Raw genomic sequence first — 16,298 nt, 5'->3', positions numbered from 1 at the left:
TTTGATCAAAAGTGACAGTAATGTGATAAGATTTCCATGTCAAATAAAGTCTGTTCTTTTGAACATTCTATTCATCAAAAAAGAAAAAATGTATCACATTTTCCACAAAAATATTAAGCAGTGCAACTGTTTTCTCAGGAAAGAATTCCATTTCCAAACATACATTAAAAAGTTATTTAAAATGGAAAATTTAGCCTACAGTATGTCAGGATCCTGGACTGTTTTGTTGTGTTTTTGCTCGTCATGTGTTCCCTGTGACCCAGTTTCTCCCCAGTCTGATTGTTTTAATTTGCTCCAGGTGTGTCTCATCGTCTTCCCCTATTACCCAGTGTTTATAAGCCCCAGTCCTTTCAGTTAGTGTTTGTCGGATCTTGAACATCATTCCTCGTGTTTCCTGTGCCTCCCATGCTCCCAGTTGATGATTAAAAGACTCGTTTGTGAATTCCTCGTCTCCTTGTTCCGTGCTCCCTGGCAAAGTGTGACACAATATAACTTTTACAGTATTTTTCATTAATTAAATAAGAGATTTCTTTCAAAAACAATCAAAATCTTACCAACCCCAAACCTTTAAATGATAGCGCATGTTCACTGTTAATTCATTTTTATTTTAATTGTTCATAATCATTAAATGGTGCAAATTTATACAACTTGAAAAGTTCAAAATAAATTACATTATGCAGAAAATAACATTAAATAGCAATGCTGTAAAAATATAGTTCATGTTAGCAGTTGCAACTAGTATTCATGCTTTATGGATAAATAAGGTACAAATGTGTGCCTTTTGAGGGTATTGCCTCTGTAACTAGCTAAAGGTACAATTTTTTCCTCACAGTGCTCATTAAAATGAGTGGAAATCCAGCCTCTCTGTAAGGTCATAGTGCCGCTACAGAGGTTTGAAACATGCATAATGTCAACAGAAAGTACTGTACAGCATAGCTCCTCACTTTTTACTATTTATTTGAGGGTATTTTCAATCACGGTGGCAGATGGCTGACACCAAATACACGGCAATTTGCGTGAGTTATTATCCATTCACTGGCTGTTATTCAGTCTGCAGCTGTGCTTATCCGATTGGATCTGTTCCCTTGTACGCTCCAGCTTGTATGGCATTCTTGCCATGAAGGGTTAATTTTTTTCAATCAGAAGAGGGGGTTTATTTTTGGGACGGTTGCTAAGGAATGCAGAAATTGTCATTTGTGTTTTTGGAGAGGAGGACTTTAAAAGGATGAAGGGAAGTGAAGTGTTTTGCCCCTCTTTCGAAAGAATGCTCTAAAAATACCCCACACAGTTTCCCTGTGCCGGCCCACTGAACCTTCACTAACCGGACGAAATCCATCTGGCCTTTCGGCGGCCACACTCGCTCACCACCTCTCTCCTTCTCAGCTGGTGGGTCTTCAGTGGTGCACGACTCTGGATGAGCGGCGCCTATGAATTGGAGGAGAGCTGGAGAGATGTGCTCTCTGCATGCCAATGAGATCACTGCTGTTTTAATAAACTCACTTTTGCTGTTTTATTAAGGAGGGCTATGTAACAGTACCACATACACTCCACAACCTTATATTTTCATCCTCTCGTGAGGTTTCTTATGGTCTAGGAAGACTTTACGGTTTCATAATGAGCTCGATTGCTCACACTTTCTCTCTTCGGCTGTCTGAACCTTGACGTCAGTATGCAGCATTGACGTCATGCCCAGGTTTCAGAGAGAGGCTGAGCCCTCAGGAGGCAATGCAGGAGAAGAGGAATGCGAGAGATTGTAAATTTGTAGGAACATAGCTAAGGAATTGTTTGAACGAGTGCGTTTTGCATGAATAAAACATAAGATGCGTAACTGATAGAGGAATTAGGTCAAAAACAATGAGAAGATAAAAAGTTTGGATGCACGCGTTTGCTTGTGTGCGAGAAAATATGAGCACACAGGATAAAAACATACGGAAAAAATCGGACTAGGCCAGGGAAAAGAAATACAGCGTTAGCCAGAAAAAAATAAGATAAGAGGGTCTTTAGAGTGTGCTGGATCCTCTGGGTGACCACAATGCACTGCATACTCATGCCGCCCAAAGGCACAGTGGTAAACTTTGATTCCGCTTCCTGCTCTGTTCCATCCTGCAAACATACACACAGTGTATTCGTCCAGCGCATTTCAAATATTTACTCTCATCCGGCCCTCATGCAACAGGGATGAAGAAATGTAGAAAAGCAGCTTATCTCTTGTGAATGTGTGCAGTTCTAGTTTTAATTACCTGAAGTGTGGAAACCCCTCCAGACCACTCTGACTGACAGGCTCTCTGGGTTTCTAGGTTTCCATTCTGGTAGTGTTATAAAGCTTTTCAGCACTGGATATACAGCACTGTTCCCTAATGGATTCTGTGTATAAGTTTAATGCTTTTAATGCTATGGAACATTGCAGGTTTTCTCTGGCAAACAGCAATTATAGCCAGCCTAAAATATCCTCACTCTTCTCTTACTGAGTTCTGGAGAGAGAGTGCCCTCTAGGCCTGATTGTTAGTATTGCAGGAGAAATTAATACAGTATATTTTAAGTCATTTAATGGGAAATTTGATAGTCATATTTTATGCAACTGTACAGGCCTATTAGAATAAAAAAAGTTTAATGCAAAAATACTGTAAAATTTACTTTTTTCTAGCCTGTAATTTATCATTTTCATTTATACACACCAATATAATAATAAACAGCAATATATACCTACGCTACCGTTCAAAAAGTTTTTGAAGATTTATATTTCAAATGCTGGTTCTATTTATGCACTTTCTGCAAAGAATCCCCAAAAAATGTTTCATTAGTTTTCAACAAAAATTCAGTATTGCCATTACAAGAATAAATTACATTTAAAGATACATTTATATAGAAAGCATTAATTTTACATTCTAATAATATCTCACAATATTTTACTATTCTTACTGTATTTCTGATCAAATAGATCGGTGAACATAAGAGACTTCTTTCAAAAATCTTACCAACTTACTAAAATATTTTAATGTATAAAAAAAGTATTTGTGAACAAATCAGTTTTGATTTAATTCAGTGGAATTTTGAAAGTTAGAACTGATTAGAGGAAATTAATCAAACTTACCAAATTTTACTTGCAAAGCCACATTGTGATTCAAAACCAAAAGTTACCAGCCAATTTTAAAAACAAAATATATAAAACAAAGAACTGTGAAACAATGGCCAAAAATGAGTGCAATAACTGCAAATCACTGTAATATTCCCAATTTTGCTTTACTTTATATCTCCAGCAAAATCTCTGAAAATATTTCCAATATTCGATATACTAGCGAAACACTCTCAAGCTGACAGATTCTTCTCTTCTACAAATACAGGTGAGAAGTTTGAGCTACATGCAGGCACAGAGTCTACGCCCAGCGTGGTGGTCCACGTCTGTGACAGCGACACGGATGAGGAGGAGGAGCCAAAGAACAACCCTAAACCAAAAATCATCCAAACCCGACGCCCAGACCTGCCAGTCTCACACTGAACTCTACAGCTCCACACAGAGTCAGGAGGATGTATCCCCTCCACCATCTCCTTCACAGGACCTCTGCCACCCTCATTCAGAACCTTATTAAACACACAAGCAGGGTCTGAGGGACTCTGATCTGTGTTTCTCGTTCAGCACACACATGTATACAATACTCAATGTGCTGTCACACAATTTGTTTTTTTTATGTTGCAATACTTTGTGTTAAATATGGCCGCTCTCTGTAACTCTTTCCCAATCTGACTCTGTTGTAATGTCATTTGATCACCAGTTAGAGGCAGCATGTACCCATCCCTGCTCTCACCTACATTTCTGATTGGCTCCTGGGCCGTGGCACATGATAGTGCCAGATGTGCCTACTGGCTGATAGCTGGCCACTTGGCTTTGCTCTTGCACCACAACTATGTACCATTTGTACCCAGCAAGCCATAAATAATATTACGTTCTTCATAAGGGCATGCTAGCCACTAAATGTGGTTGAACACCAGCGCTGCATGTGGCACCCCTAGAAATATATCTTGCCTAACAAATTTCTGTCAAATAACCTTAGTATGACAAAAACGGTTCACTTTTGCATAGCAAAAAGTGCAGACCGCAAGAACGTTCTCTTCAGGCCAGTGCATGTTCTGGTAGCAAACTGTACGTTATTATTTTCCTCTGTGTATAATTGTCTATGTGTCCTGCCAACAGTGTTCTTACAGAAAAACGATGCTTTTCCGAACGATAAGCTGACATTTTGATCGCACCTTTCAATGGAACCTATATGAGTTGCTTCCTCAATGTGAATATTTTTTGTCGTGCTTGTGCCCTTTTCGAGACGGAAACCTTTAAACCTATTTTTTTTTCTGTAAGTTCCCACTGCAGATTAATGACATCAATGGGTAATCAGATGTCATTTAATGAAATCTGTATTATGCATGGTTACTCCTTTCTAGAATTTAATGTAGTTGTCCCAAATCCATAGCTCTCCTCGTTGTCTGTGAGACTTCATTCGCACACAAGTTCATTTCTAATCATGTCAAAGAAAATGCATAGGATGCTACTGAGACAGATCTTCCAAGTGCTATTACACAATGGGTAACAAAAAGCAAATGTTATGAGGGTGATGTCGACCTTTCTTATTCAATCAGTATCTTTTTGGTGTGCCTAACTCATTTACGGATTATTAAGCTAAAAAAAACATCTATTTATATATCCAAAGTACATAACATCAAGGCATGCACATACCATATCCGTAGATTTGAGTGGCAAAGGCACTATACCCGAGTAGTTGGCAAACACACCACGAGAAAGCATTAGTTAGTTATGGTATAATGGTTATATTATTTCTTCCAAAATATATAAATGACGCTCATCCCGGACAGTCCATCAACACTGTGATGTGTCATTACTGTGATCCTTGACTGACGCCCTACGTTGAAGTATTATTGTATGAGTATGTTGTAAATTTAAGGAGGTTATCAGGCTTAAACACCTGTTGTTCAGTGTTCACGACTAAATTGGATTGTTCTTTGGTTCAAATGCTGTTGGTTTGCGACTCGTCTGTCTGTGTCCATTAGCCTGAAAGAATGTAGAAATAATACACCCCATCCCCGTGAAGCAGTGACTCTTTAACTGTTCTGGAAACAGGGTACTTACTGCTCTCTTCTGACATCACCGTCTGCATTGTGACACACAGTTGTTTCCTTATGCTACCGCAGCCTCAAGCCTTATTTGATTTAGTTAGCAGTGCACACTCTGGTCCGCTTCTCTGAAAAAAAAGAGGCATAGGATCAGTACATGTCAATAGGATAAATGTGTAAAGGAATGGGATTAGAGCAATATAACAAAACCGATACCAACCAACTGTCCACTGCCTTGGACTTTCCCTTCCAATTCATTATTGCCTGCTTGGCCAATCAGCTCTTCCCATATTCTTTCCTCACAATGACAAAAATCTATCGCAGCCTCACACGCTGCCAACCTTCCTTACCGTCATGTAATTTAAGATTTTTGTATTGTTCTGTATTGCACTTTCTTATTCACATGACTGTACACAGTATCATTCAGTAACTGTATTTCCTTTTATTTTTTCATGTACTCCTAAAGACATGATATTATCTCTGTTCTTAAAGTCTTTGATCTGGAGTTAGTGTCACTGATGTTGGGAAACAATATCTGTATTGTGTATACTCGTGCAAGACCATTGGTGTTCTTGTCATCTTCATGTGCGTCCTGCCTGCCGACACTAAGGAGACATATCTGTATATATTAATCAATAATATTTTTACTGCATTTTTGTACAAATATTCATGGTAGCCATGTACAAGTAGTTGAGATGATTCTTTGTTAGTATTAAAAAAAAAGTTTGGTTTTAAACCTCTGGTGTGGTCTGATGACTTGTGAAGATACAGTATAGATAGATCAAAATAAATGTTTAATAATTTATGAATATTTACTTGTGGTATATGAGACACAGGCATAGGCTAAAATAGTTTATATATATATATATATATATATATATATATATATATATATATATATATATATATATATATATATATATATATATATAGCCCATAGTCTCAACATGGCCAAACATTGTCCATGAAATACCCGATATATTGGTATTTCACTAGTATTTAGTATATTTATTTTACAAAGGGTAAAAGATCACGAATCACATTAAACATTTACCCTAGAAAACACGAGAGGTAACGTTATATATACCTAGAAAGTAAACAAACACAAGGTTCATCAGGAGTAGGTTAGACTTGAGTTGTCCATTTGTCCAATGTAGATATTTTAATATCGGCTGGTTTGTAGGGCAACGCTGAGGTAAGGCCAGTCAATCAATTGTGTTCTCACTAACGGTGCATATTTATATTTTAGTATGTCTTGCAGTCTTGTATTTCTATTAAAATGTTTTCAGATCAGACTTATTTTCAGGCTAGATTGTCACAGAGGAAACTTCTTGAGACTGGTTTGCGACTTGTACTATAATAACGAATTAAACTGCCTAATATACATCATTACTTATAAACAATGGTATATTACCTTTGTGGACAATATTGTTTCTCGCTGGGTATAAATATAAAGATTCAAGATAATCCAAATATCTGAAAACTGAGCACATGAAGGCCTGATACAATGTTATGATAAATAGCGAATCGTTCATTCGAGTCGATTCTTTCCTGTGAATCGCGTAAAGCTGTTCTGAAAACTGAACCTTCTCGAGTCAACTCATTACCGAACAGCCCACTAAACAACTTAATCGAAACTATGTAAGAAAACAGATATACTGTACGTGTCGAAATGGATTTTTACTGAAATGTTTCAGATATGAAACATTTGGAACCACCACGTGATGATAAAATTACACTGTACAGTTTTTGAATCGGTTCTTCAAACAACAGATTCGATTCAAGGATATGAGTCAGATTTAGCATCACTAATAATACATTTTAATAGTCGGCCCTCCGATAACATGGCAATTTAAGAAATATTATTTTTAAAGTACATTAATTTGAACAATTTATTATTTCCTGACACTGTAGGTCACACAACAGACATGATAACATGATAATGACATTATAAGGTATTTTAATTAGGTGGCCACCAGTACCACCATCTAACATTTTATGCAATTTGACCTATTTTATAATGGCTGCCTACAAATGCAGTTTCACTATCCACCAGAAGATTGCAGTCTTACCATCTCTTACTGCTAACTACTCAAACCTTAGAGGAAACATACTGTAAAATTAACATTTTAAAACCAATTTTCACCTAAATTCCACATTTATTTCTGTAGCTTTGAAACTCGGCTGCAATAAAATAGCAATCGATCTCATTTAAATATGATGTCATTGTATTGCGTTATGTAAGCAAGAATGCTTGCCTTTTTAAAGTCAAAATATAAAAGCCACAGCAACTCCTAATAAATCACATAAGCAGGTGCATATGAATAATAGAAGCAAACAAAAGATGATGACATTTTAATACCTTTTGGTCATGTGACCTTCTTAAACTTAAAGTGAGAAAAAGAAAACTTTTGTGACCTGAGCCACTAATTTGGCTAGTCCAAGTAAACAGTGTGTGTGTGTTCCGGGCCCAGGTTCCAGGGCCAAAGTGCGTGCGTCACGGAGTGTCCTTGTTTCACAGCATTGCAGAAAGCAGCCTGTTAGAAGCTGTGCCAGGCCAGGTTCCAGAGCACCAGTGCCAGCCTTGCCCAGAGAGGCCCTCTCCAAGTGTGGCACAGGAATAGGTGCATGGAGCGGTAGCCACCTGCTCAGAGGATTAACCAAAATCACACATGCCCATGGCCCCACCAGAGACCCTCCATAAACACCAATTGCTTTCCCAAATATCTATTTTTGCTGTGAACACAGAAGCATTTATGTCTTTGACTCACTATTTATAAGAATATCACATCCACTCTATTTGAATAACGAGTTTTGGTTGCTCTCATTTTTACATGTAAGCTGCATTATGCTTTTATATTTTCATTGAATGTATTACTGGTTCTGTGCCTAAAAATCATAATATTTGAGGTTTTTTTAATTATCCCCATTTTACTTGGAAATATAAGGTGACAAAAACTGGCTGAAAAAAACTGTAAGAAAAAAATATATATAAAAAATTACCAGTACCTTTTCTATTAAGTTTATGGACATTTTTTTAACCCTAAAACACAGCAAAATAGAATGCTGCAGTGATGACGTATTTTTGTACAGTAGGTCAACATGGAAGAAGCATCACCCTGGTTCCGTTAATAAAAATAGGATTTTTCCATTGGCTTTTGAATTATTGCAAAAAAAAAAAAAGTTTATGATACGTACACATTTTCTTCATCATAATCTTCACAAATGAACACAATTTTTATTAATTTTAATGCCTAAATACAAGGTAATAATCGAACTACACAACGGTCACATGATTTTGTCACCACCACTACAGTATTTAAAATATTTTTCCTTGGAAGTTTGAGTAAGAATGGTTTGCAAAATCACAATTATAAATACAAAAGAGAACTAGTTTGTAGATTAGTTTACTTGTTTGATGCGATGACATTTAATGTCCCCGACAACCTCTGTAGTCCCATTTAGCACCTGCATTTTTCATGACAAGTAAAAGCTTAAAAAATCACAATGGGATTTACTGATGTATTTTTTGTAGTAGAATATAATGCAAAAATATCATGAGCTTGTGTTAAACACAGACATTATTTCAGCCATTTAACCCCAAAATATAAAAAATTAAATAAACAATTAAAAAAAAATTCCACTGACTTCAGAATGATGGAAACTGAAGTGCTAAAATACTCATTTCTGGATTTGGGCCTACAAAAATATGTAATCCTTTCAGCACTCAATGCAATGCATCATTTAAAACACCTAGGGTAAAACATCTTTATAAAAACAATACAAATAAATTCCCTCTTATTAACATTTGAGTGTATTTTACAGACTTTTCTTAGAGTAATTTATGAAAGAAATAGCTCACCCACAAATAATCATCTTACACCGTCTGATCATTTCGCTTCTTAAGACCTAAATATGTTGTTAGAAGCCATGGGTATTAATTATGTATTTCCTATTTTGCTTTTTTGACTCTCAAAGTGATGGCACCCATTGACTTGCATTTTGTGAATCACTAAAAGTTCACCATGGATCCAGCTATAAATCATCTTTAATGTTCTACTGAAGAAAGAAATTCATCACATCTTGGATGTCCTTGAGGGTGAATAAATTAACAGCAAATGTTCATTTTTGGGTGAACTAACATTTAAAAACACTTCAATTATTCTGCATTAGGAATGCCGTCAACAAAGGGTTTGTTTTTTTTAACAGCGTTCCATGTACAACATACACAGATTCTGCTGTGTGAATGCAAGAGGCTGTGCTTGTTTGTGTGGGACTGCAGTCAAGTCTTTAATTGAGGAGATGAAATATGCGCTGACACTTTTAGAAAGGGACGAGAGCGCTTGTTTGCACGGCTGGGATGGAAGGAAACACATAGGTAGCGGACAGATGGAGGGATGAATAGATATGTATGCGAATCGAATAGACAGATGGATCTAGAACAAGCACACAAACATGAACCCACAATCCTGCCTGTCATAGACAAGAATGTGTCTACCTTTTATTTAAACCTCAAGTACACAGTGGACCCAAAAATTATATGGACATTGCATTACACAGAAAATGTCAGTTGGTTTTGTTATCAACTGCAACGATCACAAAAGCACATACACAAAGCATTATAAAGCAGTTAGGACATATACAGTTTTTATTTATGTCCAACAATATCATGTGGGCCTGGGTATTCCAGTGGTGATTGCTTTATTTAAGGCAAGTTAATATAAATTTGTTCAATCACAGGACAGAAGCAGCATGTTAATTTTTACTCTTCAGTCCTATTGGGCAGGAGACCCCGGTGCCACCCAGTCCACAGTAGCCGTTGGGGTTCTTGCTGAGGTACTGCTGGTGATAGTCTTCTGCATAGTAAAACTCCTTAGTCATTGCTATTTCTGTGGTGATGGCTCCAAAACCCTCTTCAGTCAGCACCTGATGACAGAAGGCCATTTATGATCAATATACAGTGACATTTAGCGTACTTGAGCACATTTAACCTGATAAGATCAGTGTCATTTTGTTGTAGCCTTAAATGAAGTTCGTATAATACAACAAAATAGAATGAAATGAAATCCAGACAAATCAAGCTTTTTTAGTTATTAAATGTACTTGTTAAATGTTGAAATCAAGGTTTCCTTTACAAAAAAAGTAACAAGTACATTTTTTAATAACAATCACTTTGCCATCACAGGAATAAATTACCATTTAAAATATATTAAAATACAAAACAAATGTTTTACGTTGTAAAAACATTTCACAATTTTAATATCTGTTGTATTTTTGTTAAAATAAAGGCAGCCTTGGTGAAGAAAAGACCACAAAAAAAAGAAAGAAAGAAAATAAACTTTTTAACATTAGTATAATAATTAATAACTTGTAGTTTTGACAATATTATTCTGTGATATTTAATATCCTGGTGTTCTCTTCCAGGTCCATGCTAGATCCTTTGTGAAGCACTACAGCATTCATTTAGTGAGAGACCCAGAAAAAGAGAGTAATGGGGATTTCTAAATTGAGAAGGAAGGGCAGATGTTCACTTCTCATCCCAGATGTTGAAAGTAGTCCGTTAGGAGGATTATGGGAAGGATGAGTACCCTGCACTCCTAATGCCTGAGGCCAAACACACACTCAAATGATCCCTGCAGCATCCACGGCTTCCATGGCCGGTGCGTGGAGTCTATATTGATCTGCCCCCGTTTGTCTTTCTCTCTCAGTCAGAGTTTGATTGTTTGGGGTCGATGAGAGACAGCAGTGGGACTGTGGCTTTTGTGAAACTAAGAGATCACTGCACCCGATTCCCTTTCCAAAACCCACCTTCACCTGTGGACAGTCTGACCCGAGGACTGAACCTAACTGAAATTAATAAAACAGATAGTTGTGAAGCTGAAATCTGATTGGAACAGACACATCAATTCTACATTAAAACCAACAGTCTAAAAAAGTCTGTAAATATAGGGCCCTGTGTACTGTCGTAATATGAAGTAAAAAGTTGTTTTACAGATATTTTCAATTACACATTGCACCGTGTTGTGTTTAAGAGGTCAAATGATTTATTTTTAAATAATTAATTTATATATATATATATATATATATGTATTCATAATTAATTATTCTATTATAATAGTTATGAATAATTAAATTATATAATATTACGTACATTTATTTACATACGTATAATTTTATAATTTATTATAATTGATAATATTAATGTAGTATATATGTTAACACAATTTTAAAAGTTTGATTTAAAAGACATTTTATTTTTACCACAGACTAATAACAAAAACATTTTATTGCCATCATTTATTAAAGCTCCACTTTGTATTGTGGCAAACAACATCCCTTGGTAAATGACTGTACCACATTGCCTCAGTTGGCATAATGTTCTAGAGTCCTCTCAGCATTTCCCATCTTTGGAAAAAAAAAATGTGCACGACGACTTTCTCAATTCTTGACATGGTGACACCTGACACGCTTTAGTGCAGAATTTAGTGCAGCACTTAGCAACTTTTTCTGTCACCAACCTTTCCCATTCTCTAACCCTTTATCTCCATCTCTGCATCTGATCAGTGCCTGTGTGAGAGGGAGGGTTGATTCTGCGAAGGAACATGCCAACTACCACATTTTGCTGACCATCTGGCAAGAAGCAGTTATGCACCTGTTAGGAGCAGCTGCAGGAGACAGGAGCTAGGTACAGACATATCATCTCTCTCTCTGTCTCGCTGTCTTTTTATAAAGTCCTAGCAAACCCTGTACATCCATCCATCCATCAGGTGCCCTGAGGGGCCACAGGGAGCTCCGCCAGTGAAGACAAATTAATACAGGTTCAACTGGAAGGCATGTGGGCAAAATGTGCCTGCTTTCACCAGATGAAAAATTTCATCCTGTGCAGAAAATTGAGGTTGCCACAATGTCATGGAATTTGAAGAAAATTTAAAAAATTGAGACCTGCTGACAAGGCCAGCATGCATTTCCATGCTGGCCCAGACTGATTTATTATAGTTAGAAAAAATGATTTGGTGATGCTGGTGGATCTTTCTGGTTAAACTTAAGGTTAACATAGTTAAGCCAGACCAATTATAGTGGTCTTTTCTGACATATGAACACTTCTGAAAATAATACATGAGATGTTTCCTTTATAGATGCACAGGTTGCGGACCAAATTGTGACTATATGAGACAAAAAATAAAACCTTGTGAGAATTATTTAAAATCTATTCAAGGGAAAAAAATAGTTTTGCATCTATGCGAGACCTATATTCTAATACTGTACGTGTTTCCTGCACATAACAATGAACACAGCATGCCACAATGTCAAATTCTCAAACAAAAGACTCTTATCAACCAGTTATTTTTAACGAGTCAGTCAAAAAGATTCATAAAACAGGTCTCAAATTCTTTGTGCAAGTTATTGTTTTGAATCAGATCCACTGAATCAGTGAATCATTTAAAGCTGATACTGAGTTCTGACTCAGTATTTTGTCATTTTTATTTAAAAAAAAATTAATTGTTTAGTACAATTTAGTACTAACATGAAATAAGAGCATTTATTATTCGTATAAATGTTAATTCCTACAAATATATTTCTTTAAAAAACTTACATTATGAACTAAAAATAAACAATAGTATTTTTTATAAATGAACATCAATCAAGATTAATAAATGCTTAATGTTTCTTATAAATTGTTTATTTTTCATGATACGTTAATGTATAAAATTTTATTATAAAGTTTAAGAAAAATATTATATAGTATATTATTACATATAGCATACATAAAAACATAAAAATCAATATTGCATGTATCTACACTCTCAGAAAAAAGGTACAAAAGCTGGCAGTGGTGTGAAGATCTTTCAAAAGATACACCTTTGTACCTTATTTAACCCTAAAAGGTGCGTTTTAGTACATTAAAGGGATAGTTCACCCAAAAATGAAAATTCTGTTAATAATTACTCAACCTCATGTCATTCCAAACCGGTGACTCGGAGGAGACTTGTATAGGGTGACTCGGGGAAGAATTGTTAAATAAAATCGTTATTTTGTTTTCTTTGTGCACAAAAAGTATTCTCGTAGCGTCATAAAATTACAGGTGAACCACTGATGTCACATGGATTATTTTAACAATTTCCTTGCTGTTTCTGAGCCTTGATCGTGTAAGGATCCTTGCTGTCTATGGGAGGGTCAGAGAGCTCTCGGGATGCATCAAAAATATCTTAATTTGTGCTCCAGATTTGAAAGAAGGTCTTACAGGTTTGGAACGACATGAGGGTGAGTAATTAATAACAGAATTTTCATTTTTGGGTGATCTATCTCTTTAAATGTGCATAATAGCACCTAAAGTACACATTAGTACCTTATGAAAGTGTTTTGCCCTAGTAAACCTATGAGTGTAGTTTCTGCTGGTGAAATAGTTCTCTCCTGTTTGCCGTCTTATCTCTTTCTGTTTAAGCCCATAAACCCATCTGACAAGGCCTAGCAATGCCTTCACACTGGCTAAATAACAAAGCACGAGTACTCCAGGTCTGTACCATCAACCGCCGCTCTCAACAGGCAAGTGCCAACCGGCACCTGGCCAAGCTGGCAGTGGCCAAATGCAGCAAATCCCAGCACAGGGTCTGGCTCCACCCATCAACATACCATCACCAGCTCACTCCAACACATGTGCAGCTATTAGCAGGAACAGTCACCAAGGAGACGTGCTGTTGGGCAGCGTGGCACGGTTTTGTGCTATCAGAAAGAAGGGGGATATGACCAATTTACTGATAATGGCATATCAAGTTGTCAATTTCCATTTCTACCGTTTGGGACACAGATATGAACAGCTGAAGCAAGAACCTGAGAGCTGTGAGCCAAGAGCCTGTAATTATGGAGAACGTTAAGATGAGTTTCATTTATCAGGTTCATTTAGGAAACAGGAAGGATTATTACACTCGATCTGGAATACTTGATTTTGATTGGTCTATCGTGCCTCTTGTATCACTACACATTCTATTTTCGAACAACTGCAGGAACATCTAATTGGCGCCATCTTTTTAGAAACAAATTAATACTTGAATTCAGTAAGGATGCATTAAAATGACATTATTCCAAAAAAAATCAGTTCTTTTGAACACCCATCAAATAATCCTGAAATAAATATATCAGAATACAGTTAGAGCTCAGAAATTTTTCTTAAGCACCAAACTAGTATATTAGTATGATTTCTGATGGATCATGTGACACTGAAGTAATGCTGAAAAAAAAAAGCTCTAGATTTTTTATATATATATATAAATTTCACAATATTACTTTTACTGTGTTTTTGCATTAAAAATCTTACATTAATTTACTTTAACCTAATGTAATCTCATATACACTGTATATGGATGGGAAGTAAATTGGAATGCAGCTACTGTAAGATCTCAGGTTTATTTGTGCTATTGTTTACCTCTTTCCTTTCTCTGTGGAGAATTTACTGAGCTTTATGTGGCTTTAATGCGGAGAACAACCTTCAAATTAGCTTGCGGAACGCAATTATTTAATTCCTTGAAGAGGATTCATTTTTTATAGCTGCTGAGCACAAGGAATGTAAATAATGTCCGGTTCTTTGATTTGAAACTGCTGGGAGGCCGATTGAATAAACAGCAAAGAGATGTCTCCAGGTTTATTCTCTTTATCCTTTTGTTTCAGCCTGACTCTATCCTACAATTGAGCTCCTCAGTCTGGCTCAGGGTCTCTGGTCTGTCGTTATTGTTCACCTCATCCTTTTGTCCTTGAGCTCCTTGAGTGGCCTTGATGTCGAGACGGCTATTCAAAACCAGAAAATGGTTTCATTCTCTGAGGAAGAGTCTTTTTTATATGACTCAAACATGGAACAAGTCACAGGTAGAAAACGTTGAATGCTTTGACATGAAATCAGTGGGAATCATATAGTGTGATGAACAAAGTTATTTAACCAAGTCCATTTAGTTTAATTCCTGTCTTTGTGTATTAATAAAACACAGAACTAAATCCCTCCTATTATATTTAATGAAGCTGTCTACTGGAAGCATCCATCCTCTATTTCCCCTATCAGTCTGGAAAAAATAAATATTATTTATATATAATTTAAAAAGAGCAATAGATAGAAAGATAAACAGAACAACAGAATTATAGGGTATAGAGCAAAAGATGGATGGATGGATGGATGGATGGATGGATGGATGGATGGATGGATGGATGGATGGATGGATGGATGGATGGATGGATGGATGGATGGATGGATGGATGGATGGATGGATGGATGGATGGATGGATGGATGGATGGATGGATGGATGGATGGATGGATGGATGGATGGATGGATGGATGGATGGATGGATGGATGGATATAATATATATATCTGTGTGTACTGTGTATATTTATGTATATATAAAGATACACATACAGCATATATTTCGCAAATATTTACATATATACATTCATATAACTTATATCATATATAAATATATTTAATATATAAATGTAACATTTTTCTTAAATATATACATGCATGTGGATGGATGGATGGATGTTTTTTTTCTGGTCGCCAATCTACTAATCTTTTTTTGCTTATGATATGTACATGCAATTCTTCCAACACTCATCAATCATAATGATAATAATTATATTTTTATACTAATGGATTAATAAGGTTAAACCATTGAGCTGAAACCATAATATCTGATTGGTCTTTTTTTAGTGAATATTTGCAGATCACATGTAGCTTCGATGCTTCCAGTGTAGACAGACTGAAAACCGTTGCAATGCATCATCCGTCAAATCGTGGCTAGTGTGGACAGCATTCGGTTCTGTATTTTAGCGGAGCCAATCAGCAAGACACAAAGAGAGAAAGCCACACTGGCTGGATGAGAGTTTCTCTCTTCATGTCATTTTTATATTTTATTCATTTGTGCACTTATTCAATCAGATCTTCATTATGCCACATGCCTCCCGTGGTCAGGGGTCAGTCTGCCTCCAGGGAGCATGCGGTTCACCCCACCCATGAGTGATGCTCAAGTCATGCAGCTTCAGAAAGGGGGTTGTCAGCCTACAGGGACCCAGAGTCCTCAGAACAAAGAGGCCAGACAAACACGATCTGCAGACAAACGCACAGGGCCTGATTCAAATGACCTCATGCAAAGGCTGTTTAGTTCAAAGAATGAAGACAAAGACCTTTAGCTTCA

General features: G+C 36.5%; 2 protein-coding genes across 4 annotated transcripts in view; one reads left to right on the top strand and one right to left on the bottom strand.

Annotated features, from left to right (window-relative positions):
• LOC306844363 (calcipressin-2-like) overlaps positions 1–5,925 on the top strand; it is a 66,677-nt gene extending 60,752 nt beyond the window's left edge. The window contains exon 5 of one of the 2 annotated variants that reach the window (XM_079376441.1): positions 3,342–5,925. In XM_079376441.1, coding sequence (XP_079232567.1) covers positions 3,342–3,496 — 155 coding nt within the window. In that variant the 3' untranslated portion in view covers positions 3,497–5,925. The remainder of the gene's footprint in view (positions 1–3,341) is intronic. The other variant, XM_079376442.1, reaches the window with a different exon arrangement.
• Positions 5,926–8,330: 2,405 nt separating this feature from the next.
• Positions 8,331–16,298, bottom strand: part of LOC306844332 (mitochondrial peptide methionine sulfoxide reductase-like) — a 64,438-nt gene continuing 56,470 nt past the window's right edge. For both annotated transcript variants that reach the window (XM_079376377.1, XM_079376378.1), the window contains one exon: positions 8,331–10,047. In XM_079376377.1, the coding sequence (XP_079232503.1) occupies positions 9,877–10,047 (171 nt within the window). In that variant the 3' untranslated portion in view covers positions 8,331–9,876. The remainder of the gene's footprint in view (positions 10,048–16,298) is intronic.

Source organism: Barbus barbus (assembly GCF_936440315.1).
Source record: "Barbus barbus genome assembly, chromosome: 24".
Taxonomy (NCBI): Eukaryota; Metazoa; Chordata; class Actinopteri; order Cypriniformes; family Cyprinidae; genus Barbus; species Barbus barbus.
The sequence above is the reverse complement of the archived record's forward strand: the minus strand, read 5'-3'. Positions and strand labels throughout refer to the sequence as shown.